The sequence below is a fragment of the Cydia amplana genome, chromosome 20, assembly GCF_948474715.1.
Source record: "Cydia amplana chromosome 20, ilCydAmpl1.1, whole genome shotgun sequence".
Classification (NCBI taxonomy): Eukaryota; Metazoa; Arthropoda; class Insecta; order Lepidoptera; family Tortricidae; genus Cydia; species Cydia amplana.
The window spans coordinates 6,112,543-6,140,478 of record NC_086088.1 but is presented as its reverse complement, the minus strand read 5'-3'; the positions used below and the strand labels follow the sequence as shown (position 1 = coordinate 6,140,478).

The 27,936-nt window shown below is 41.8% G+C and overlaps 1 protein-coding gene across 1 annotated transcript; it reads left to right on the top strand.

Annotated features, from left to right (window-relative positions):
- The first annotated feature begins 652 nt into the window (after window positions 1-652).
- LOC134657725 (methenyltetrahydrofolate synthase domain-containing protein) lies at window positions 653-27,936 on the top strand. The gene is made up of 15 exons (XM_063513289.1): window positions 653-874; window positions 4,601-4,820; window positions 10,346-10,506; window positions 11,643-11,818; window positions 12,937-13,011; window positions 14,357-14,472; window positions 15,923-16,040; window positions 16,996-17,142; window positions 24,773-24,862; window positions 25,884-25,934; window positions 26,780-27,013; window positions 27,057-27,182; window positions 27,226-27,351; window positions 27,502-27,576; window positions 27,835-27,936. Exons 1-15 carry the CDS (start codon window positions 835-837, stop codon window positions 27,934-27,936), a joined length of 1,857 nt encoding a protein of 618 aa, XP_063369359.1. The 5' UTR covers window positions 653-834.

Sequence of the window (27,936 nt, the reverse complement as noted above, 5' to 3'; positions counted from 1 at the left end):
TATTCATTTCAAGCTTGGAGGATATAATCAAACGGAGACGCCATGTCTGTAATTTTCTGTACAAAACAGTCTGCCGATTTTTGCGGGGGAGGGGAACGTCAAATGTATGCGTAACGTAAAAATAGCCATGTCAGATAAACGTCAGTCCATACATTGTGTATGACCGTTGGCCGCCTATTTTCGACAGAGGGGAAAGCCTGTTAATGGCTACTCCGTTTAGTTGTATCCTCCAAGATTTCAAGTAATATAGGTAAAGCTCGTCAAGCACATCTTGTCAGTAGAAAAAGGCAGCAAATTTGAAAAAAGTAGGCGCGAAGGGATATCGTCCCAAATAAAATTTGAATTTCGCGCCTTTTACTACTGACATGATTTGCTTGACCATCTATATAATTATATTCATTTTGATATTCATGCCAAAGAATATCATATACTTGGTCAACCAGATCTTGACAGTAGAAAAAGGCGGCAAATATGAAAAATGTAGGCGCGAAGGGATATCCCATAGAAAATTTGAATTTCGCGCCTTTTTTTACTGACAAGGTTTGGTTGACCAGCTTTAAGATATAATACTTCATGCAAAACAACATTGCAAAAAAATATTTATATTCTGTAATAGAAAACCAACTTCTTTTTTCTGTGTTATGGCACCATTGCGCTTTGCGTCTCGAAGTTGGTTGGTTGCATTTGTTTTTTATTCGCGTTCTATTTTTGTGTGTGACGGTTCCGTTCCGTGCCGTCCGGCGGAAAAGGTTTATAATTTACAGATTTTAATGATTCTCGATTAGATTAACGAATTAATTGCGAAATACCTCCCGATTGCGATATATCTTCAAGATGCAGAACGGAGACGATAATCCAGCGGCGGCGGACGCACGTAAGTTTCACATTATGTTGTCAAAAATAGTGTAATAACAATCGTTTGGTTGGGCTGTTTGCTTTGCTATTTTAGTAAAAATGTCGCATTCTTTCGACTGAAAACTATGTATAGATCATTATTTGTGAACTTTGGAGTCAGTTTGTAAGTACCCACATTTCGTTTGCCTAAAATCTTGCCTTGAAATGTGCGTAGAAGAAACCGATTGCACCGTCTAATTAGTGCAGTCATTTTCACTTGCATTTGTCTGTGCATTATTGTTTCGTGCACTGATCAGAACGATTTGATTTGGCTCGGCGCTTGCAATTGATATTGTAGGTAGCTTAATTGGAGTGTGAAACATGACTCACATACCTAGGCCCGCCTCTATTAAAAAAATTGTACGGATATTTCATTGAATTAATTTTGCCGGGCGAACCGTTTATGATTCTCTTGTTCTTCTATACTTTAGAAAGCAGTAGTCAGCTAAAATCTATTTAAGATTAAGACAGAATTTTTTCTTCCTACCTACATGTAAAAAAGATTCGTCCAGTCTTGTCCATTAAAAAGCGTGTTGGCCCTCCCACACGAAAATGTATGTCTACACTAGTTGCTTTGGTCATTTAGAATAATTGAGTGCTGAAACCTTTAAATACATTCACTTTTCCTATTTATAGAAAAGGGTGAAGCGACAACAGCTGATGGTAAGTGATGAAATTATTCTTAATGTGTCTAATTTTGTATGATGCTAACATTAAAGGTGGTGGAATATATGAGTAATATCAATTTGTAGCAACAGGTATTCCGTGTGTGTCATGTGTAAAGATTAGGGCGGCCATTTGTCTCGATTTCCCTGGGTTTAGTGGTAGAATACAGCCCAGGTAGGGTTTTTAAAACTCCCCAGGCAAAACCAAGACACATTTTACAAGTGGAATGTATTCCACCCTTTTCGGTTAGTCATTACGTATGTGTAGTTTTAAAATGTTTAACCAAGTTGCCTTGAAGTGTTAAAAAGGTTGTCCCAAGTCAACTCTAACATAAATTGCTATGCATATTAATATTATTAGCTGATGATGACATCAGAGTAACCATGGACAATCATCATTAATACTGACGGACATATTAACCTTTTAACCACCATAGCCTGCTGTATATCCTACTCATTTCGCTAAAGTCTGTTACAAAAATTCGAGTAACTTTGTATCAGCGGTGACACAAGCATGCTCAATGAAAAATTCCAAGCGATTGAAAGGTTAATAAGGCTGGAACATCTTAACATGTAAACTAATAAACTTGTGATTTTTTATATTAAACAAGAACTACTAGAGTCTGTGCGGAAAGAGAAGAGTCATGGAATTTATGGGGCCTAAGGCCTCATTTAGACGGCGCGCGGACTCGCATGCGATTTTAGTTACATTGCGGACCATTGAGGTTACAACAATTCAGCCGACCGATCAAATAACGCAATGTAATGAAACTCGCATGTGAGGTCTTGCACCATTTAGATGAGCTCTAATACATTCCACGACTCTTTTCTTTCCGAACAGACTCTAATACAGTCATATTAAAATTATAAGGCAAGAAGTTCCAGTATAATATTAGTTTTCTTATAGAGGGTAGATATATTTTACATTGTGTCAAAAGCAACTGAAGTTATAAATTTTAATTCAGTAATAATTTATATAATGCAAATTGCAGAGTTTTAGGATGTTGTTTTACATTTTAATTAATACCTACATATAGACTTGGATCAAATTGCATACATTCATTCATTCAGAAGAAGATTAATTTGCAGCAAAAGGATCGTCCCTATCAACAGTTGGTCAATAATAAATGCTTTTGAAAGATACTGAATGTATAACATGGTATATCATATGGTTCTTATATTTTTATTCAAATTCATAATAGTAATTCCTACTTATATTATAAACCCGAAAGTAAGTCTTTCATTGTCTGCCTGTGACCTCTTCATGCTTAAACTGCTGAACCGATTCAGATATAATTTGATATCGTGATAGTTGGTGCAGGGAAGGGTTGGTGGTTCTTATCAATTATCATCATCACTCCACACTGACGAAGTCGCGGGCAGAAGCTAGTAAATATAGTTGGTCAAACCAAATTTGTCAGTAAATAAGACCAAAAAACCTATACTCATCCTTTTCTTTTGGGTGCTAGTACTAGTGTAAGACAAAGATAGTATGATTCTCTCTGTCTATGTTTGAAATGAGACAGTCCTTTGACAAAGTATAATAAATAAATTGTACAGTCAATTTATTACAGTTTTCAATTCCACTAATTCTGTATTGTTCTATCAAAACTTACCCATAATCACTCACTAAGTAAATACAGTGGCAAGCAGAACATGTGTTTGTCTGATATGTAGGTATGGTTGTGTACACAAGTGTTGAGTTACTACGGTAGATATAATCACCTTGAATAGCGGCGGCAAATTCAACTAGTATAATGAGTAATGACATAATAATTTACATTTCATATCTCTTGCACATGAAGGCAATTTCATAAAGGTGTACAGAATAGAGTAATGGCCCTTTTTAGGGTTCCGTAGCCAAATGGCAAAAAACGGAACCCTTATAGATTCGTCATGTCTGTCTGTCTGTCTGTCCGTCTGTCTGTCCGTCCGTATGTCACAGCCACTTTTCTCCGAAACTATAAGAACTATACTCTTGAAACTTGGTAAGTAGATGTATTCTGTGAACCGCATTAAGATTTTCACACAAAAATAGAAAAAAAACAATAAATTTTTGGGGTTCCCCATACTTCGAACTGAAACTCAAAAATTTTTTTTTCATCAAACCCATACGTGTGGGGTATCTATGGATAGGTCTTCAAAAATGATATTGAGGTTTCTAATATCATTTTTTTCTAAACTGAATAGTTTGCGCGAGAGACACTTCCAAAGTGGTAAAATGTGTCCCCCCCCCCCTGTAACTTCTAAAATAAGAGAATGATAAAACTAAAAAAAATATATGATGTACATTACCATGTAAACTTCCACCGAAAATTGGTTTGAACGAGATCTAGTAAGTAGTTTTTTTTTATACGTCATAAATCGCCTAAATACGGAACCCTTCATGGGCGAGTCCGACTCGCACTTGGCCGCTTTTTACTTTTAATTTAGGTATACTAGAGGTTGATATTTTTTGCAAAAACATTTTGCTGTAAACACGTGGATGTACAGAATTTGTATGCCTCTCAGTTCATTGAAGTTCATGCCTCACATCTACAAATATAAATATAACTACTTACGTTGCAAAACAGAAATTTCACTGGATATTTGGGAAGCCATTTTTGAAGAGGACATGTTTTTCTGTCTGCTCCATACAAAATTTGAAGAATTTGGCAAGATCTTTCCATATTACTCCCTAAAGTTATCATTATAATTTATAAACTTTAGGCAGTAATAAACAGTATTGAGCATAGTCTTTTAACTATATTAAAAAAAATATACGATACTTTAACTAAAAAATACTAAACATGAATATGGTAAAATGTTAAGCTACCTGCTCTGCTGTCATCACTACACCTTATAAAACGAAGTCTCCCGCCGGAAGGTGTAGATAACAAAGACTTAATTTCAAGAGAACTTGGTTGGTACTCCTCATTTAAGGATTAGGGGTTTAATTTAACCAAGGTTGAACCTTATGGTGAACGGTATAAGGTCTACTAAACCCAGTAAATTTTCTGTTTAAATATTCAACAAATACCTCACCATAACCCTTGTTCCAGCCAAGCCTGTCCCAGAAGAGATCACCAAGCAATCCTTCCGTCTTAAAGTATGGCGGCACTTGGAGAGCAACGGCTTAGCCATGTTCCCCCGGCCTGTCTACAACCGCATACCCAACTTCAAGGGCGCGCTCGAGGCCGCCACGAAGCTGGCAGAGCTGGACATCTTCAAGAACGCCACCACTGTCAAGGTCAACCCTGACAAGCCGCAGGAACCCGTCAGGTCAGTCAAGTTACACTGATAATACACCTGTAGGTATGGCAGCACTTAGCAACGGCCTCGCCATGTTCCCCCGGCCTGTCTACAACCGCATACCCAACTTCAAGGGGGCTCTCGAGGCCGCCACGAAGCTGGCAGAGCTGGACATCTTCAAGAACGCCACCACTGTCAAGGTCAACCCTGACAAGCCGCAGGAACCCGTCAGGTCAGTCAAGTTACATTGATAATACCCTTCCACCTGTATGGCAGCACTTAGCAACGGCCTCGCCATGTTCCCCCGGCCCGTGTACAACCGCATACCCAACTTCAAGGGGGCTCTCGAGGCCGCCACGAAGCTAGCAGAGCTGGACATCTTCAAGAACGCCACCACTGTCAAGGTCAACCCTGACAAGCCGCAGGAACCCGTCAGGTCAGTGAAGTTACATTGATAATACCCTTACACCTGTAGGTAGCAACGGCCTCGCTTCACTCATGTCACTTTTGACAGCTTTTGTTAGAAAGTGACATCCGCTTGTATTACAAGTTACAAGCTTTTGAGAAGGGGCCCCTGAGCTTATCACAGTTGTGACAAAATCTGGTATTCGGTTTCCTAACCTCGCTTCGTATTCAAAATGATACGCCCAATAGACGTAACACATGGTTTCTCGTTTTTGGCACTATGACAATAAATGTCAATGAACTTAGAGTTTGTAAGATGTAAGAATAGTTTTGACACAACATAGCATTGCCAATTTGCCAGTTAGAAATGGAAGTTCAAGGTCTTACGAGAGAAAGTGAAAAAAGTCGGATTTCTTCACTTTTAGATTACTGAGAGTATTTTTTTTATTAATGCAGGTAACGTAAACACAGTTAATGGAAAACAAAACATTACATACTTTTATTGATTGAAAATAAAACATTTTGATTATAAACAGACACCGGGATAGCTAAACTGAAACTAAACAGACTTGTAACAATATAATATGCCAGATTTTATAAGATTCTTGCTTTGAAATACGTAACAAAATAAATTACAAATAAATATTGTATCACAGTTTTACTTCATATTATTAGCGCTCTGCGATTACTGCATGTAATTAATAAATAATTTTGATTCTACTCTCGTCTATGCGGCTACCACGAGTTTATCACTGACCTGACACTGACTTATTCGCTAATGTCTGCGTAACTTGCTTTCTATACATGTCGCTCGCACTAATAAGCTAGTTAGAGCGAGATGCACAGAAAGTACTGGTATAACTTTATTTTTAAACGCTTAACTAGTATATATTCATAAACCAAACTCATAATGATCTCAGTAAGTCAACCTGAGGGCTTACCGCGAACCATGAACGAAATTTTCCCTCTCTGTCGCACTTACGTACGAATTAACAAGTGCGTCAGAGGCAAAACTTCGTGGTTTGCAGTAGGCCCTCTGTAGTCTGTACCATCGTCCTTATAGTTAACTGTTCCTAAACCTTATTACAAAGGCATTAAGGTTCATCAATGATCAAGAGTTGTTAGTACGAATTCTGAATTGCAATGTTACCCAAGCCGTGACCAATAACTTGGGTAATGCATTCCATGTACAGAAAACCTATTTTATAACGCGTTACATAAAAACGAAGTACCTACAGACGCAGACGCACTAGTTGTAACGGACTAGAATTTGCACACAGTAACGTTACTGTTATTTATCAAATCAAATTAGTCAAATATGGTGGCTAACAAGCGACTATAGTTCGTTTTTTTTTAGCATTAGAAAGAACTTGCAAGAAGGTAAGCGATCTTGACATGTCTTTTAATTGAAAAACGCTTTTAAAATCAAAAACTATTTCTTATGAAAGCAGAAGAATATAAATGATCATAATTATTAGATTCATATTTGTTACATATTTGCCGTAACTTATTTTTAAAATGTGTTTTTCAATTAAAAGACACATCAAGATTTTTTACCTTATTTCTAATGCTAAAAAAAAACGAACTATAGTCCACCTGATGTCAATTTTAATATAGTTTTTAATATAAAAGAAATATTCTTCTAAAATTAGCGAAATACCGCTATTTTTTTTATGGAATAAAATACAGAAGTGGTACATTACATGTAGGTACAGTCGACGTCAAATATATGGGGCATTATCTATGAAACACAGCACAGCGTTGCGCGGCGCGGCATTGTATTTATATCGGAGCATCGTTAATAATGGCGTAAGCGCCATCGACAATAATGTCCTTTTTCATAGATAACGTCACATGTTCATATTTTTCGCCTTATTATAAAGTAGTAAGGTGCAAAAGTGTAAACGTATCTTTGACGTCGACTGTACGTGGTTTGCAAAGCCAAATATGTAGCCCAGTGCAAAAAATAAGCGCAAATATGCTTATTTTTTGGTGCAATATAAAATAACACTTACTCGTTTATATCTTATTAAAATATGTGACGTTATCTATGAAAAGGGACCTTATTGTCGACGGCGCTTACGCCATTATTAACGATGCTCCGATATAAATACAATGCCGCGCGACGCTGTGCGGCGTAAGCGCCATCGACAATAATATCCCTTTTCATAGATAATGCCCCATAAGGCTTACAAGATTATTTATATCAAATTATATCTTTGCATTATCGATATGTCCGAATGCATCTGATTGACCCACAACGCATAATCGTTCTGATAACAGTGATAACCCAAAGTCAAGTATGATGTTTCATACAAAATCACAGAAACATACTTTGTTACATTGATATTAAAGTTTGTTTTTAAACATCCGAACAATTAAACTGCATGTTACCTATTTCATAAAGATAACAATGTTTACTAACTTGCTGTACTTATACTGTGTCAAAGTCGTTTCAATTTTAATTTTCTTAAAAAAAAAATGATGTATTGGACCCGAATGACCGTTTTGTTGTCGTAATTATCATGCGTTTTGTGACATGACAAATACTCTAACAAATGTTCAGTAAGCAGCAGAAGTTGCTAGCGGGCAAGCTGTTCAAAATTACCTTGACACGCTTTTATTCATTTTTATTTAATATCATTTTCGGACAGTTTGGTCGGATTGGCGAGGGATTCTTCTCGTCTGGACAGACCTATTATTTTAATTGAGTAAATTTCCATAATTATTCGGTATTGTACATAATATATCGGAGCGGCCGAGGTCTGAACACGCACTCTAGCGCCTTGACTATAGAGGCTTGTTGATTTGTGAGCACTTTTGTTGGCCGTTCCGATGAATTTGATGGCGACTGTAAATGGAAGATGATGATTTGATGAATGACTCAAATTTAAAAAGGGCCCAGAACGGCTACCGCGAAAACCGAATTTTGCAAATTGCGGGGATCTTTCTCTTTTACTCCAATGAAGGCGTAATTAGAGTGACGAGAAAAAAATGCCCGCAATTTGCTAAATTCGGTTTTTGCTACAATTTTTCTCAGGTTTTATTTTATTTATAGTTATTTTAGAATCGTCTTAAGTTGTGTCTAACTGTCTATTAACTTAGTATTTGTTATGGTACAAAACCAGCAAGCAATTCCAGCTTATTTAGCAATTTAGACAGGCATATAACTGTTGTCGATAGCAACAGCAGTCGTGTGTGTCGAATCGGGCATTTAATCAATCAACCTTTATTTTACATAGTGCTTATTTTCTTCAATACAAATAGGTAGTTACTATGCGTCTGAATTATAAAATGTGTTTACTCGTACTTATCTAACAGTTTTGAGCAATTAAAGTCTATTTGTCTGTCGTCTGTTGAATCACGAGCTTTTTAGGTCATTTACCTATACAATTAAAAAAAACTATCAGTGCTCTATCCTAATGAACAAATATGTTTTTTCATCCTTTCAGGAGTTTTATGAGGATATACCTACTCAAGAAAAAATTGCTTATGCGGAATATTTAAACACTTAGGTACAAAACAAAGTCCCACCCCGCGTCTGTCTGTGTGTATGTATGTTCGCGACAAACTCAAAAACTACTGAACCGATTTTCATGCGGTTTTCACCTATCAATAGAGTGATTCTTGAGGAAAGTTTAGGTGTTAATTTATTAAGGTTTTGTGTAACCCGTGCGAAGCCGGGGCGTGTCGCTAGTTTAGATATAATCGATACATCTTTGATTTCCGTAGACATCACTCTTATTCATTTTAGTCAGTATTTTATAAGTACATAAGTACGAGTAGGTAGTCCCTATTTTCACGATTTTGTCTGTCTGTCTATAAATGCCTCAAATGAGTACGGCAACTAAGACACTATTATTATTACATGTAGATAATCAAGTCACCAGATCACATTCAGCAGGTGCCAAGAATTTGCACTAGTTCAATGACTGATAAGATCATGCCTTATCATTATCAGAAAATGTTCACGAATCTTAACGATACAAAGATAGACCAGCGGGCTCAGCACGGTTCCATTTTTAGGGTTCCGTACCCAAAGGGTAAAAACGGGACCCTATTACTAAGACTCCGCTGTCCGTCCGTCCGTCCGTCCGTCCGTCCGTCCGTCCGTCCGTCCGTCCGTCCGTCCGTCCGTCCGTCCGTCCGTCCGTCCGTCCGTCCGTCCGTCCGTCCGTCTGTCACCAGGCTGTATCTCACGAACCGTGATAGCTAGACAGTTGAAATTTTCACAGATGATGTATTTCTGTTGCCGCTATAACAACAAATACTAAAAACAGAATAAAATAAAGATTTAAGTGTATACAACAAACGTGATTTTTGACCGAAGTTGAGCAACGTCGGGCGGGGTCAGTATTTGGATGGGTGACCGTTTTTTTGCTTTTTCTTTTTTGTTTGTTTTGCTCTATTTTTTGTTGATGGTGCGGAACCCTCCGTGCGCGAGTCCGAGTCGCACTTGGCCGGTTTTTATCGACTATCACTATGCCCGTCACTTTCGCACTTACATACTTGTTAGAACGTGACAGGCATGGTGATAAACGATAAAAATGCTACCGTGCTATTATCATGCCGCGATCAGAAAGGGATTAGAAATAACAGATTTCCATACACTTACGTCAAAATCAATATGGATTGACAGCTATCTCAATCCCTTTCTAATCGCGATTCAGTAATACTAGGGCAGTCAGGGATTTTGAGTTTATTTACTTATTTTATCTTCTGCTCACACCATAGCCTGCATAGAATGACTATTTTCATGCTATTACTATCGTCATTATCCTAAGTCCTTCCTCAAAACTGATGTATTTACCCTAGGGCCACCTGGGCCATGGCCCGGGGCGCCAACCCTGGCGGATTGCATTTTGTTTCTCTTCCTTGACTTCCGGGGCGGCGAAACGTATTGGCCCGGGGCGCCAAATTTCAAAATACGCCCCTGATCAGTATCTCCATACCAAATGACATGTACTTAAATTTAAATCGGTTCAGAAGTTTACAGAGAGATGGACACACAAACGTCGTTATACTCTCGTATTTATAGTATACATGGTTATACTATGAAGGATGCAACATTGTTAAAATAAGTTTTCCCAGAAAACTAGTCGCAATACTATAGGTACTTTCATCACTTACGTAATTTCTGTTATCCACAGAGTCCTGTGCTTGGAACAGAAGAAAACCCTGTACGTGCCGGTTCCCCGCCTGCAGACTGGGTTCCTCAACCGCTTAGAGCTGCCGGAAGGCGAGACCGGCCCGGCGGCCTTCAAGAAGGCCGTGTCGCGTAATGGCATGGAGACTTACGGCAAGAGTATTGGTAAGTTTAATTGATGTCTAGATCCTAAGGTTGCATTAAAAAAAACATTTATCATCACATTATTCTAAACTTAGGTTTTTTTTAGCTTTTTTTTATATTCTAAAGACATTTACTACTGAGCATAGTCTTTCTTTACAACGACCGGTGTGCTATCAGCGTCAGCAGTACCCTGCTATCTTGACCAGATCATTGGCTGCGCCTAACGGTTCACGTTTGCCACTTAAAACATTTCGAACCCCATCCATTGGTTCTGGTATGCTGCCACGCGATGCTGGAATAACATTCCTCCGCCAATAAGAAACGCTGCTTCTCTTTTTTCAATTTAATTTTTTGCTGGATATTATTTTAAGACTAATAAGTAACAGCGGACCGACGCCTTTGATGTTTGCGTAAATGCACTGAGACCGGTCATTTTCATTACGACGACCGGTCTGGCCGAGTGGGTAGTGGCTCTGCCTGTGAAGCCAATGGTCCTAGGTTCGAATCCCGGTAAGGGCATTTATTTGTGTGATGAACACAAATATTTGTTCCTGCACTCTAAAAAAAATTTGGTTGGCCCTATCAATATCTTGATAGTCGTAATCAAGCATCTTGATTCCATACGAGCCTAACAAGAACTTAGACACATCAAATAAGGTAATTCTGATTGCTATTATTATATCTATGTAACTGAACCAATTAAGATCTTGTTCAATATTTACATGAAAAATAATTATGCTAACTAATTAATCCTAGCAAGATCAACTAAGGGCTATTAAGGATTGAATCAACCTACGTTACATAATTATGCCAATAAGTTAATGATAGATGCAAAGTATACAATTGTTAGGATTAATAACGTACCTACTTTATTAGTTCAATCACAGATACACTTATTGTTTTAAGTAATCAGCTTTCTTTGATTTATATAAGATCGTTATTGTTGTAATTAACTTAACGTCAACTAAGAGAAAACTGCTCTTAGTTGGTCTTCATTTTTTAGAGTGTGAGTCATGGGTGTTTTCTATGTATTTAAGTATCTATTTATCTATACAATTATGTATATCGTCGCCTAGCAGCCATAGTACAAGCTTTGCTTAGTTTGGGGCTAGGTTGATCTGTGTAAGATGTCCCCTGATATTTATTTATTATTACAGGCATTGAAGACTCCGTCTCCCTGGACCTGGTGGTGATGGGTTCCGTGGCCGTTTCCAAGGAGGGGTACCGCATCGGCAAGGGGCGCGGCTACGGCGACCTGGAGTTCGGCTTGATCATGCACATGAAGGCCGTCAAGCCCAACACCATTGTAGTCACCACCGTGCACGATTGTCAGGTAAATTGACAGCTTTTCCCTTAGTGTAAGGCCTGAGTGGACGCTCGAAGCGGAGCCTTCGGCGGAGCGTGCAGCGTGGCGTCGGGTTCACAAGTGATTTGAGCAGCGTGCACTAAGGCCGCTCCTATACGTTTGCATTTGTTTAACATGCACGCCGCACGCTCCGCCCCGCTGCACGCCCAACTCGAGCGTCCACTCAGGCCTTACACTTAAGGTTCCGTCACACAGGCGCGTTTGCCGGGCGGGGCGCGCCGCTTTTACATATAAAACGCTCACGCCCCGCCCGGAAAACGCGCCTGTGTGATGGAAACTTTATGTCCGCTAGGGGAGCTTGGTCAACCAACTCGGCAATGTTATTCAAAGAGGCAGGCATTTTAAAGACAGCGACTGCCATCTGACCTTCCAAGATAAGGAGGAAACTAGAACTCATTAGGATTTTATTATTATTATATAATTATAGGCGAGCAGCTATTGAGCTGATGAGCCTATGTCACAGTGTCCAGTGTTATATAGTTCAAAGTTTGTAAAGTCATATCACTTCACTAGTAAGGGCCACCCCACATCTAGCGTCTTTCGAGCGTCGGCATCTGGTCAGCGCTACGGAAAATGACGTCGCTGCGCAGTTGCGTCGACGTTGCGTCGAGCAGCGGCCATAGAGTTGTAGACGCCGACGCTCGAAAGACGCTAGATGTGCGGTGGCCCTAATCATCAGTCTAACTTATTGTTTAAAAGCCACTTGTCCAATCTGTTTTTAATTAAACACATTGACCGAGGGGGCAGTCACAACACTATCCGGTAAACGGTTCCAAGCCGCCATGCGTTCCACCGCCACAAACGGTTCCAAAAAGTAACTGCCATCCCATCCCTCAACCCAAAACAAACTAGGCTTTATTGGGATTTGACCGGTTTTCACTTAATTATTATTTCCCTAATTTGCCTAAAGGGTGGTATTCCACCTATCCAATTTCTTTGTCCAATGTGTATTGCGTCTCACATGTTGCTTAATGAGAGAGTGAGACGCAATGAAATTAGGCAGGTGGAATACCACGCTAACTTAACGCCTAAACCTAAACTTGGTGATATGAAATTTGTCTCAAGTCGTTATATTTTTGTTACAGGTGTTTGACACCTTACCAGCCGAGTTGTTTGGCCCTCACGACGTTCCCATTGACGTCATCGTCACACCAACTCAGGTAAATAACCTTGTTTCTTATACGCCCTCTACGGGCATTTTCACTTAACTGACGGTCAATGTCAGATCCCATACATTTTGTCAGGAATGTAACGGTTAGACGTTACTGAAACACGACTAAAGTCGCGCTTTAAGGTGCACAGTTGAAAATGCTCTTACACTGCCGCTGACGCCTTACCACAGAATAAATAATAGTATGTAGCTAACAAAACGCGTCAATTACGACAGATGTGACCGCTAGGTGGCGCAAGCGGGCGTCCGTTCCGTAGCGGTGCGCGGCAAAATTGATGTGGGCCGCATGTACTTGGAGTGAGCCACGCCTGGCCATACTGCCAGCATTGCTACCTCCCGTAACATGATCAGACGCTAGGAATCGTCCTACTACCGACTATGGCTTATAGTTCGTTTTTTTTAGCATTAGAAAGAACTTTAAAGAAGGTAAGCGATTTTGACATGTCTTTTAATTGAAAAACACTTTTTAAAAATCAATAACTATTACTTATGAAAGCAGAAGACTATAAAAGATCGTATTAGATAGACATATTTACCGTAACTTATTTTTAAAATGTGTTTTTCAATTAAAAGACACATCAAGATTGTTTACCAAATTTCTAATGCTAAAAACGAAGTATAGAACGCAGTGCGATTAATTTTTTTGCTATTTCAGTGCGTGCGCTTATGAAGCATGCCGTACTTACGTTACACTTTTAGCGGTTCTAAAACCGCAAGAAATGGGGTTGGCCGGTCGAAGTATTTAGCAGACGGCGCCATCATAGCTTGCATCATAGCTGTCAATCCCTAGAGTTGTGTCAATTTTTTGTTTTTTTAATGCTCTGGATGCCAGCTCTAGCCAAATCTCATAGAAAAAACCGACCAAGTGCGAGTCGGACTCGCGCACGGAGGGTTCCGCACCATCAACAAAAAATAGAGCAAAACAAGCAAAAAAACGGTCACCCATCCAAGTACTGACCCCGCCCGACGTTGCTTAACTTCGGTCAAAAATCACGTTTGTTGTATGGGAGCCCCACTTAAATCTTTATTTTATTCTGTTTTTAGTATTTGTTGTTATAGCGGCAACAGAAATACATCATCTGTGAAAATTTCAACTGTCTAGCTATCACGGTTCGTGGCTGGTGACAGACGGACGGACGGACGGACAGACAGCGGAGTCTTAGTAATAGGGTCCCGTTTTTACCCTTTGGGTACGGAACCCTAAAAAGGGCAAGCTATCATGGCGCCATCTATGCAAACCTTTGACAGTTGCCAACCCCATCCACCTTTAAAAACCCAAACCTTTAAAAGGTACCTTTTTTCTGAAAAGCTTACAAATATTGTGAATTTTCCAGGTGATCGAAACACAGAGGATGAGCCAGCGGCCGCCTGGCATCATCTGGCACCTGCTCTCCAACCGCCGCGTCGAGCTCATGCCAGTACTGGGACAGTTGCGAGAGATCGAAATGCTGTAAGTACAATACAATACAATACAAATCCTCTTTATTGCACAACCTCAGTAAAACATTTACAGAGAGACGCACAGTACAGTCACGCTCCGTGATTGTTACGCCATTTAGGGTTCTAGCTCAGTGAAACATTTACAGAGAGACGCACAATACAGTCACGCTCCGTGATTGTTACGCCATTTAGGATTCTAGCTCAGTGAAACATTTACAGAGAGACGCACAATACAGTCACGCTCCGTGAGTGTTACGCCATTTAGGGTTCTAGCTCAGTGAAACATGTACAGAGAGACGCACAATACAGTCACGCTCCGTGATTGTTACGCCATTTAGGGTTCTAGCTCAGTGAAACATTTACAGAAAGACGCACAATACAGTCACGCTCCGTGATTGTTACGCCATTTAGGGTTCTAGCTCAGTGAAACATGTACAGAGAGACGCACAATACAGTCACGCTCCGTGATTGTGACGCCATTTAGGGTTCTAGCTAAATTGGACCTTCCATAGCGTAAGTATGGAAAACCAATTTAGCTAGGACCATAAATGGCGTAATAATCCAGTGTGGTGACTACATGAAGAGAGGTAACAACACAGACAAGACATCCTCTAGACTGAGCATAGTAACGCTACCCCCTCTGCCACTTATACGGTAGTCTTACTCCATCTTCGAGTCAATCCCGTGCCGTGATTGGTCCGTGTCTTTGAACGGACCAATCACGGCACGGAATTCGCTCACCTCGTCCCCCCGCACCCCCGTATTTTTGGCAGCATCGGCAGGGGGGTGTCACTCCGCAGTTTAGGTACATTTGGCCGGCGCGCCCATCGGACAGGCGTATGGCAGTGGGCTGCCGCTCGGCGTGCACGATCGATGGTCGTGTCACGCGGCGCTCGCGCAAAATTGAAAATACACAATGGCTTCGAAACTTACTTCCGTGAGAATCAGACATACTTACTATCTCCGGATAAAAAATGTATGTTTACATAATCAACGTTTGTAATTCCTACATATTTATCTTAAAAATAATAAATCAGTGGGTATAAAGTCAATTTTTTTATTCGGTGACTGAAATGACAGTTCATAGTATGAAATGACATTTTATGTTCATACTATGAACTGTCATTTCAGTCTACCGAATAAAAAAATAGACTTTAGGTATAAAAACTTGTCAAGTGATAACCCCGTGCCGACACTCACAGCTCGGTCATAAAACTGCGGCGCGCAAAGGAGATTCACGGTTCATGCGCGGGTTATAAGTTTCAATTTTGCTTGCAGGCGGCGATATAGGTGTAATTTTATACCTAAATCTGACTTTTGTGAAGGAGTGAATTTTCTGTACGGTAGTACTATTCGTTATTCTGTGGCATCGGTTTCATGAAATAATTGCTCTAAACTCCGTCTAGAGGATTCCTAGTCTATGGGATTGACGTGATGTTTAAGTAAGCTCTCATTTTCAGAGCGGGTCGCGCGTGCACGCTGGCGGAGGTGGACACGGATGTGGAGGAACGCGCGGCGCAGCGCGTGCGCAAGGTGCGGCGCCGCACCAGGTCGCACAAGAGCCAGAGCGAAGGCGAGGTACACACTATACAACTATAGCCTGACCAGTAATATATGATAATTGTCAAGAGGGCGCTGTTATTCTCATGTATAGGGTGACAATTCAGTGTAGTATGAAAAAATTAGTTCCAGTGAAATTCCGCAACATGGCGCACCCTCAATAGATCCTGGTTCACCTATATACACACTACAATACTTGTCTTTTGTCTTTGTGTATGAGGAATGTTATGAAAGTAACTGGAGCGAAAGAGGTATGTCAGGATCGTAGCAAATGGAAATTCGTGGTGTCTGCCTACCCCTCCGGGAAATAGGCGTGATTGTATGTATGTACTTGTCTTTGAAGTATATTGCGAGAACTTATAGGGGCATAGACTAGAATGTTGCTTACGAAATGCCACTCTTATAATAGTTCTGAAAATGTTAAGAAAGTGACAAATTTTAGATAGATGAGACACCTTTTGGCCTTCTGACCTCATAATATTTCATGACCACCGAATTAGCAGTATATTTTCAGTATTAGAGGTATACAATAAATTACGAGAAGTATCAGCGACGTAGGAGACTCCGATTAAGTGAGAATTACTTTTTTTTTGCTAAAGGGGCTATTCATAAATTACGTAATTTCAAATGGGGGGGGGAGTCATGATGTACATTTTTGGATGGGGGGGGGGTCAAAAATAGACGTAATATATGAACAGCCCCAAATTAAGGGCTTCAGACTATAATATCAACATCCGGTGATCTTATAGTGTCACAACACATCATCCATAGCCATTAAAAGCCTCTTACTATTTTGAAGTTTCCCAAATCGTTCATAATACTCGTATGTCGCGGCAGGGTAACATCATTTACCTACATGGCAATCTTAATAATCGACCAATTCGTCTATAATAGATTTCGATTTTGAGCCACACTGTGATGCGACCATTGGGAGTTTACAAGTGTGTAATATATATTGTGTTATTTTGTTCAGGGCAACACGACGGAGGGCGAGGAAGGCAAGAGCGCCAAGCCGCGCCGCGGGCCGCGCCGCAACAGCGGCAAGGCCAAGCCAGACAAGGACGACCACAAGCCGCGCCGCACGCGCAAGCAGAGACCCGTCATCGACTTCTCCGTCAAGGTAACTAGTGTCGGGCTCACTACGCGATCACGTCGCTACAAGTACCTACGAGTACATGCGGCCCACCAATGCCGGGGCAAGAGCGTCAAGCCGCGCCGCAACAGCGGCAAGGCCAAGCCAGACAAGGACGACCACAAGCCGCGCCGCACGCGCAAGCAGAGACCCGTCATCGACTTCTCCGTCAAGGTAACTAGTGTCAGGCTCACTACGCGATCACGTCGCTACAAGTACCTACTAGTACATGCGGCTCACCAATGCCGGGGCAAGAGCGTCAAGCCGCGCCGCAACAGCGGCAAGGCCAAGCCAGACAAGACCGACCACAAGCCGCGCCGCACGCGCAAGCAGAGACCCGTCATCGACTTCTCCGTCAAGGTAACTAGTGTCGGGCTCACTACGCGATCACGTCGCTACAAGTACCTACGAGTACATGCGACCCACCAATGCCGGGGCAAGAGCGTCAAGCCGCGCCGCAACAGCGGCAAGGCCAAGCCAGACAAGGAGGACCACAAGCCGCGCCGCACGCGCAAGCAGAGACCCGTCATCGACTTCTCCGTCAAGGTAACTAGTGTCGGGCTCACTACGCGATCACGTCGCTACAAGTACCTACGAGTACATGCGGCCCACACCAATGCCGGGGCAAGTGCGCCAAGCCGCGCCGCAACAGCGGCAAGGCCAAGCTAGACAAGGACGACCACAAGCCGCGCCGCACGCGCAAGCAGAGACCCGTCATCGACTTCTCCGTCAAGGTAACTAGTGTCAGGCTCACTAAGCGATCACGTCGCTACAAGTACCTACGAGTACATGCGGCCCACACCAATGCCGGGGCAAGAGCGCCAAGCCGCGCCGCAACAGAGGCAAGGCCAAGCCAGACAAGGACGACCACAAGCCGCGCCGCACGCGCAAGCAGAGACCCGTCATCGACTCTCCGTCAAGGTAACTAGTACACATGTGTCGTTCATGACTGAGCATGGACTAGGAACCCTCTAGACGGAGTTTAGAGCAATTATTTCATGAAACCGATGCTGCCAAAAATACTGGGGTGCGGGCGACGAGGCGAGCGAGTCCCGTGCCGTGATTGGTCCCGGACGTCACACAAAGAAACTTTGACTCGAAAATGAAGTAAAACTACCGTACATTTGTGGCAGAGGGGGTAGCGCTACTATGCTCAGTCTGGAGGATGTCTTGTCTGTGTGACTAAGTGACTCAGTGCACATTCAACTCGCTCATTTCGCTCAGTAACTCATATATCTCAGTGTTCCTTGCTCGCTCTTTCCCACTCATGATTCGAATGAGCCGGCCGAGCGTGACGAGCGAGTGAGACAATGCGAATAGGATTCGTATCGATTCGGAAGAATTCGGAGGGTGTCGGGAAAACATGGCGGGATCGTATAGCGTGATTCGCCATCTTGGTCACACTTATGGCTGTGTGTATCTGATTGATTGACATCTCTCTCTACTCACTCGTGGACAATATAGCCATAGAGAAAAAAATACACAGAGTGCTCACTCGATACATCAGTTTTAGTACCAAAAAGACTATTAGCATGTAGCATCGAGTAGCGGAACTATCAGTACTGCTACTTGACAATAGATGTAGCACCGACCGGAAAGTCTTATCTCAACAGCATAAGACTTTCCGGTCGGTGCTACATCTACTGTCAAGTAGCAGTACTGATAGTTCCGCTACTCGATGCTAGATGTAGACCCTGAAATTAATAGTCTGAACTCTTACTATATTTCTCTATGATATAGCTTACAGATCCACTGAGCGAAATAAACGAGTTCTTTTTCTTATAATATATATTTTCTATGGCTTTATTTCGTGCATGTTGTGAAATATTTATTAAAAAAAAACCGGCCAAGTGCGAGTCGGACTCGCGCACGGAGGGTTCCGCACCATCAACAAAAAATAGAGCAAAAAAATCGTGTTGTATGGGAGCCCTCTTAAATATTTATTTTATTTTATTTTTAGTATTTGTTGTTATAGCGGCAACAGAGATAAATCATTTGTGAAAATTTAAACTCGCGGTTCATGAGATACAGCCTGGTGACAGACGGACGGACAGCGAAGTCTTAGTAATAGGGTCCCGTTTTTTACCCTTTGGGTAGGGAACCCTAAAAACGCAGTCTACATCCCAATTCCAGTGTTCCGTCCCGACTTCCGAGGTTGTCCGTATTCGCCGCTAGATGTCGTTCTACTTACTACAAACTAACTTGTGTTGTATTTCACCGATTTGTAGGCGTTCTGAAGAATCCTGTATACCCATTGATATAGTATAAAGAACTGGATACCCAATCAGCCGCCAAAAATGGCCCCACAAAAGTAATGTCAAAACAGATCATGCATTACTTTTTAGTTTAGTCTTGTTTGAAACGCTCAAATGTGAAGTTGTCAACAATTACGAAATGTGCCGTTAAAATATGTAAAAATAACAATGATAAAACAAGGAAAAAGGATGGAATGTATTTCTTTCGGTTAGTTCTTTGGATAGCATTACATAATTTATGTAATCTGGTGGTAATTTTATGGTTTTGAATAAATTAATTTGTTAGTACCAAAGAAGGGATGTCAAGGAACAAAAATCTAATGAGTCGATGTGAGGTCAATAATTTTTTATATTTTTATATGGAATTCATAAGGAATAATATTATGTTTAAATTCAAGATTTCCAAGAAAACCTATGCGACGTGCAAAGTGGACTGCTATTTAATTATAGCAAGAGATAGGGGTGATGCAGCAACGGCATTTGTGTGTTCGGCCCATTTCCCTGTTTCCGACATATACACCACCAATAAGGGCTTATATCGACTAACTGTAAATGCTAAATCTGTCTGAACACAGTGGCAGTGTTTTTTTTATAAAGTATAGGTAGACTTTATAAAAAAATCCAATCAGTACCTAAATGCCCCCGTGCACCCGTGCTATGAGTAAATGTAGATCTTAAATACACAGTTATTTAATAAGTAGAATTTATTTCAAGGAAATTAGTATTTAAAGACGTATACTTACATTACTTATGAATTAAAAATTTAATTTGTTTGAATTTGAACCACGAATTAATTTTATTTGAGCTCCCGATTAAATTAAAGTTAAAGTGTACCAAAGTGACTCCATTCGTTCATTATTCTCGTTTGACGTTGTTTGACGTAAATACGTTACGTTTAGTGCCATCGGACTAAATTTTTTAACAGTGTTGGTACTTATGTTTGCAAATTTGACACTTAATGCTTACGACATTAAGCTCTTTTCTGAACGAAATATTTATCTTGACTCAAAATTTACGTAATCGTTTTTATCATCAATGCGAATGGTGCGAAACGTCATTGGGATCCACATTTCTTGACGTTTTTGTTCTGCTTTGTGTGTCTATTTCTTTTATATTAAGTCAGTGTGTATACCTATTATGATTATCGCCTAGGCGGCGTACTGTCTAGACCCAAATTTTTGAATATGGCGTTGTTATTTAAACGCCGTTATTTGTCATTAAGTTTGATATCAGTCGATCGTCGGCCAAGATGACCACTTTTTATGTTTTATAACCTTTCGGGTGGCAGCACCTCCGGTTGAACGGTAGGAGAAATGGCGCGGCCATTTTTTTAAATATGCCTCTGCGTGGCAGAGGCCGCGACGCGGACACTCCTCTAATTGGCGCCGGTCGCGAGAAGGTTCGGTCATAACAAAGTCCCGTAATGCGCCACTCAACCCATCGTTCAATCTGAGTGTTCGCCATTCAACGACTTGTTAATGTCTGTCCGTCTCGCGGCCACCGCCACTTACCGTAGAGACCTCGAGGTGGACAATGCCACTCGAAGGGATAACTGCTATCTAGTTATGTTTTTCTAATAATTATCTGGTGCTTTATTTCGTGCACGGTGTGAAATAATTTATTTTAAGTAGAGGAAAGTACTCCATACCTAATGGGCTAGATGACAAATTTTCATTTATGGCAGGCGTGTCTCACTCCGCGATTTCGTCGCTTTGCTACAGGTAGCTAAAAGTACATCCGTTTGGCCCCAATTTTGGGGAAATCCATAAGCCGCGCGTGGCGCTGTCGCCACCTAGCGGCCATATCTGTGCTGATCGTAACAGACGCGTTTTGTTAGAGAGTGAGTCTTCTGTACTTAGTACTATTATTTATTCTGTGTTTATGGTATCAATCGATCAGGTTCGTTTTTAGGTTGAAATGTCTATATGGAACCCATTGCATTAAAGCAGCGGTCGGCAACCTGCGGCCCGTGAACCTGTCACTTGCGGCCCGCGAGCCTCCCTGGCTATTTTTACACGACTGCCCCAAAAAAAGAGTGTATTGTTTTCAGGGTTCATGTTTGTATGTGCGTATGTAAGTTTCTTTGTTACACCGTAACAGCTAAGTGCCTGAACCGATTTAGGTGTTTGAGATATCATTGGAATCCTTACGTCATCCCGAGTAACATAGGCTATGTGACGTCATCACAAAACCAATATGGCGGATTATGCACTGCAAATTGTGCAACCGAAACAAAAATAAAACCAATAAACCTATCGAGTTGGGTATTAAAATAAAGGATTTTGAAAGACGATTCTAAAACTGTACACAAAATATGGTTTAAACTATTCATTTGGTACGACAAGATTTTACAAAATATAAGTATAACGCAAAGATAAATGAATTGTCTAAATCTATTGAATGGGATATTAAAAGAAAGGATTTTTTAAGGCGATCATACGAATATATATAAGTTATGTTTAATTGTATCGTTGGAGAGAAAATACGAAATGTTCTACATCGCGCTAATGACATTTCTCTTTGCAGCTTCTCATCGTGGCGCTTACGTTATTTTCAATTGCGAAAGTGTCAAATTATACGAAAGGAACGGTTTGAACGATTGACTAGATTTCCTTACACATTTGGTAACAAAAAAGGAATGTTTCATACAAACTTTCTTGGACATTTTGGGAAATATGGTGGAAATTGTTCAGCTTCGTGTACTTTACAAGCATACCAATTTTTATAGAAATCTAAGATGTGATCGAAATGTACAAATTATTTGAGAAATGCTCAGGTACTCTGAATAAACATATTGTGCTGTTTATTATAAGATTTAACTTGAGACTTTGAATAGAAGACACTATTATCATGACTGTAGAAGGCAGGTCTTTGATGATGATTTTAATTTTGCAAAACAAATTTTGCAAATCCCGGAGCACACGTGCTACTGTTGTGAAACAATATTTTACGAGAAGCAAAGACTGGGAGCTTAAGACAGATGGGCTCTTCCTGCAAAGCCGAAGGCCGAACTCCACATAGGGTCGACGCTCCAAAGCGTAAGGAAGGTGCGTGCTTCCTGTAAATTCCCCAAGTATATTAATTGCGAAGGCCGAAGGCCGAGCTCCGCGTAGGGCCGAAGGCCCGAAGCGTAAGAAAGGTGCACGCTTTTTGCAGTTTCCCCAAGTTTCTTAATTGTAAATACCGAAGGCCGAGCTTCGCGTAGGGCCGAAGGCTCGGAGCGTAAGAGAGGTGCATGCTTTCTGCAGCTTCCCCAAGTATTTTAATTGCGAAGGCCGAAGGTTCGCGTAGGGCCGAAGGCCCGGAGCGTAAGAAAGGTTCACGTTTTTTGCAGCTTCCCCAAGAATCTTAACTGCGAAGGCCGAATGCCGACCTTCGCATAGGGCCGAAGGCCCGGAGCGTAAGAAAGGTGCACGCTTTCTGCAGCTCGAAGTATCTTAATCGCGAAGGCCGAAGGCCGAGCTTCGCGTAGGGCCGAAGGCCCGGAGCGTAAGAAAGGTGCACGCTTTCTGCAGCTTTTTCAAGTTTCTTAATTGCGAAGGCCGAAGGCCGACCTTCGCGTAGGGCTTAGAGCGTAAGAAAGGTGCACGTTTTCTGTAGCTTCCCCAAGATTCTTAATTGCAAAGGCCGAAGGCCGAGCTTCGCGTAGGGCCGAAGGCCCGGAACGTAAGAAAGGTGCATGCTTTCTGCAGCTTTCCTAAGTATCTTAATTGCGAAGGCCGAAAGCCAACTAATGGGAAATAATTATGTAGTTGCAGAGATATTAAGCCATAGCACTTTTCATTACGTCTGGTTTTTGGGTCCGACGTATTTAGGTTTTTAAGCACGTTTTATGCTAACATATCAAATATCAACATGATGAAAGCTCCTTATTGAAGCAACTTAAGTACCTTCAATCATATAAAAAATGTGGTTGGTTTGTATGGTCACTAAAATGTATAAAATAAAATAAATTAATTAAAAATTAAAAAACACGACTGCAGTTTATAAGCGAACTGAAAAGCTAAAAATAAATTTTAGTTATGTTAGGTACTCAACTTAATGAATGTAAAATATAATATATAGGTAAGTGTTCTGTCAGGGTCGTAAACAGCAAACGGAAAAGTTTAGGCTCATTTAGGATCGTGACTGTACCTGTATATTTTATTTCGATGCAGTCGGGGACCTATGAATGGGAAAAATTCAATATATCAAGGTCCCCGACTGCAATCGAAATAAAATATGCAGGTACAGTCACGATCCTAAATGAGCCTAAACTTTTCCGTTTGCTGTTTACGACCCTGACAGAAGACTTACCTATATATTATATTTTACATTCATTAAGTTGAGTACCTAACATAACTAAAATTTATTTTTAGCTTTTCAGTTCGCTTATAAACTGCAGTCGTGTTTTTTAATTTTTAATTAATTTATTGTATGTAATATTAACAAATGACAGTGTCTGATAAAGTCATAAATATTAACAAAGTACTGCCCGCGTCAACTTTGTTAACTACTATGTGGCCCTTGGCTGCTAAAAGGTTGCTGACCGCTGCATTAAAGCAATGGCTGTACCATAGAGAAATACAGTAAGACAAGAGTGCTCACTCCATACATCAGTTCAGACTATTAATATCAGTGTCTACATCCATTGTCAAGTAGCAGTACTGATAGTTCCGCTACTCGATGCTAGATGCTAATAGTCTTTTTGGTACTAAAACTGATGTATGGAGTGAGCAATCTATGTATTTTTAGGGTTCCGTAGCCAAATGGCAAAAAACGGAACCCTTATAGATTCGTCATGTCTGTCTGTCTGTCTGTCCGTCTGTCCGTCTGTCTGTCCGTCCGTATGTCACAGCCACTTTTCTCCGAAACTATAAGAACTATACTGTTGAAACTTGGTAAGTAGATGTATTCTGTAAACCGCATTAAGATTTTCACACAAAAATAGAAAAAAAACAATAAATTTTTGGGGTTCCCCATACTTCGAACTGAAACTCAAACATTTTTTTTTCATCAAACCCATACGTGTGGGGTATCTATGGATAGGTCTTCAAAAATGATATTGAGGTTTCTAATATCATTTTTTTCTAAACTGAATAGTTTGCGCGAGAGACACTTCCAAAGTGGTAAAATGTGTGTCCCCCCCCCTGTAACTTCTAAAATAAGAGAATGATAAAACTAAAAAAAATATATGATGTACATTACCATGTAAACTTCCACCGAAAATTGGTTTGAACGAGATCTAGCAAGTAGTTTTTTTTTAATACGTCATAAATCGCCTAAATACGGAACCCTTCATGGGCGAGTCCGACTCGCACTTGGCCGCTTTTTTTCTCTATCGCTGTACACATATGATGGTAATATTTTGATATTTGTTGCAGATTTCGAACATTAGCCCGAACACGCGGGTGCGCGACTTGAAGCAAGCTCTCTCCGAGCGCGGGGTCAAACCTCAAATAATGGTTTGGAAGGTAACAACACATTTTATACAATTTTAGACTTAGTATTTATATATATATTCTCTATTTTGTTAGTTTCATCAGATTTCTTATGTATATGTATGTATATGTATTCTAATATGTTATATGTATTATCTATGTATTATATCTATTTATTATTTATATTCATTGTATTTGTTTAGTTGTGTAAAAGTAGGTACCTACTTTGTTTTGTAATTACAACATGATATTGCGCCGCCTACAAGTTATCTGCTTTGCCCGAAGGTTGACTGGTAGAGAATGCATTTTAGCATTAAGTCCGCCTTTTGTACGTTTGTATTTTCATTTGTGCAATAAAGATTAAATAAATATAAATAAAATAGGTACGTACAGATCTCGTCAACGCGCCGTGAATGCGTCAGTAGTTGAGTTTGGTACAAGCTTTTATCGCTGACTGTACTTTTCTTACGACAGACAACTAATACTCATCGAGACAATTCTAAAAACCCCTAACACAATTAGGCTACGTTGTTTTATCACAGAGTTCCTATGGCCACCTCCTGTCTCCGTCATCAGAACAGCTCCATGGTACCATAATATTGCATTGTCACCCGACTTACACACTTATGCAAATTTTCAGCTTCATCGGAAATCGGGAAGTGGATCAAATTTAACTTGCAAGATTTGACCCGTACAAACATACATAGTACATTGCAAGTTAAACAAAAGCTTGGTAAAAACTCGTTAACTGCTCGCATGTACATATAGTCGCCATCAGATATATGGAAGCGGGTAAGGCGCTCACAAATATCTGAACACGTCTCTATTGTCAGGGCGGTAGAGTGCCTGTTCAGATATTGTGAACACCTTGGCCGCTCCGATATATTTGATGGCGACTGTACCACGATGTGCAACCTGTGATTCGCGAAAGACGTAATAATGGGGGGCATTAATACACTTAATATAAACTAAAGCAGGAACTTTTTAACTATGTTGCCTAATTAATTAGTGAAAAATGTGCAGCAAGAATGTGATGTGACTGTTTATTTTCCAGGGTTTCCGTGGATACTGCTACCTACACTTTTTCAAGCCTGGACCACAAAAGGTAATTCGATTATTTTGTGTTTTACATGTAAAAATAATAAGCTGGCATCTCGCTCGTTTCTTTTCACAACGTGCCGAATGAGTTGCCTCCTGAGGTATTTCACAACGTGCCGAATGAGTTGCCTCCTGAGGTATTTCACAACGTGCCGAATGAGTTGCCTCCTGAGGTATTTCCTTTGCGCTGCGACATGGGATTCTTCAAGAAGCGCGTATTTAAGGTTCTTAAGGGTCGGTTACGCTTAAGGGGCTCCTTTGAAGCTGCTTATGTCCATGGGCGACGATGACCGCTTCCCATCAGGCGGCTCGTCTGCTCGTTTGCTGACTATCACATAAAAAAATACATATTTTCTTAGAAATGGCCTTTTAAAGCCTTTATTATACGAATTGTTACATTTTATTTTACAATTATTTACTATGTTTATTTCTGCATGCGTATTCGTAAGGTCTTTTTGACATAGGCCTCTTCCGAATCGCCCTTTTCTACCATATTTCAGTATTTGTCCAACATTTTCTTCCATGATTTCTCCAGACAAGTCTGTCTGTTGCCACTTCTTTGGCATTTAATAATGTGTAAAAATCGTGAAAGTTTCAATCAGTGTTACTTCTCTGCCTTCTTCAGTAGTCGATCTTAGTGTAAGGCCTGAGTGGACGCTCGAGTTGGGCGTGCAGCGGGGCGGGGCGTGCGGCGTGCATGTTAAACAAATGCAAGCGTATAGGAGCGGCCTTAGTGCACGCTGCTCAAATCACTTCTGAGCCCGACGCCACGCTGCACGCCCCGCCGAACGCTCCGCTTCGAGCGTCCACTCAGGCCTTACACTTAGGAGTAATAGCTTTAATGTGACACAGGGGGAGGGCGACAGCGCGGCCACGGTGAACATGGACAGCGTGATATCCGCGCTGGCGGAGATGTCTGTCGGCGGCAGCGGCGGCGAGTCGCCCAACCGCGACGACAAGCCGCGCCTGCTCGCCGTGGAGCCCGCGCCGCCGCGCGAGCCCCGCGTGCCGAGGGACCAGGCCGCGCAGGACGCGCCCGCCGCGCCAGCCGCAGCCGCGCTAGCGCCGGCAGCGGCAACCGCAGAGGTAACTGGCCAACCATGTGTTTAACCCCAACCGCGACGACAAGCCGCGCCTGCTCGCCGTGGAGCCCGCGCCGCCGCGCGAGCCCCGCGTGCCGAGGGACCAGGCCGCGCAGGACGCGCCCGCCGCGCCAGCAGCAGCCGCGCTAGCGCCGGCAGCGGCAACCGCAGAGGTAACTGGCCAACCATGTGTTTAACCCCAACCGCGACGACAAGCCGCGCCTGCTCGCCGTGGAGCCCGCGCCGCCGCGCGAGCCCCGCGTGCCGAGGGACCAGGCCGCGCAGGACGCGCCCGCCGCGCCAGCAGCAGCCGCGCTAGCGCCGGCAGCGGCAACCGCAGAGGTAACTGGCCAACCATGTGTTTAATCTCTTCTCTAGTAACAACAGAGCATCAGACGACCCAACCACCCGAGTTGCCCAACCGCCGTGGACGCATCCGCTACGCCAGCCGTAGAGGTAACTGGTCAACCATGTGTGTAATCTCTTCTCTAGAAACAGAGCATCGGACGACCCAACCACCCGAGTTGCCCAACCGCCGTGGACGCATCCGCTACGCCAGCCGTAGAGGTAACTGGTCAACCATGTGTGTAATCTCTTCTCTAGAAACAGAGCATCGGACGACCCAACCACCCGAGTTGCCCAACCGCCGTGGACATATCCGCTACGCCAGCCGTAGAGGTAACTGGTCAACCATGTGTTTAATCTCTTTTCTAGTAACAGAGCATCGGACGACACAATTATCCGAGTTGCCCAACCGCCGTGGACGCATCCGCTCCGCCAGCCGTAGAGGTAACTGGTCAACCATGTGTTTAATCTCCTCTCTAGAAACAACAGAGCATCGGACGACCCAACCATCCGAGTTGCCCAACCACCGTGGACGCATCAGCTCCGCCAGCCATAGAAGTAACTAGTCAATCATGTGTTTAA

Coding starts and splice junctions, on each gene's coding strand:
- LOC134657725 (XM_063513289.1), top strand. CDS start 835: ATGCAGAACGGAGACGATAATCCAGCGGCGGCGGACGCAC. Junction 10,507..11,642: donor GACTTACGGCAAGAGTATTG/GTAAGTTTAATT, acceptor TTATTATTACAG/GCATTGAAGACTCCGTCTCC. Junction 11,819..12,936: donor CCACCGTGCACGATTGTCAG/GTAAATTGACAG, acceptor TTTTTGTTACAG/GTGTTTGACACCTTACCAGC.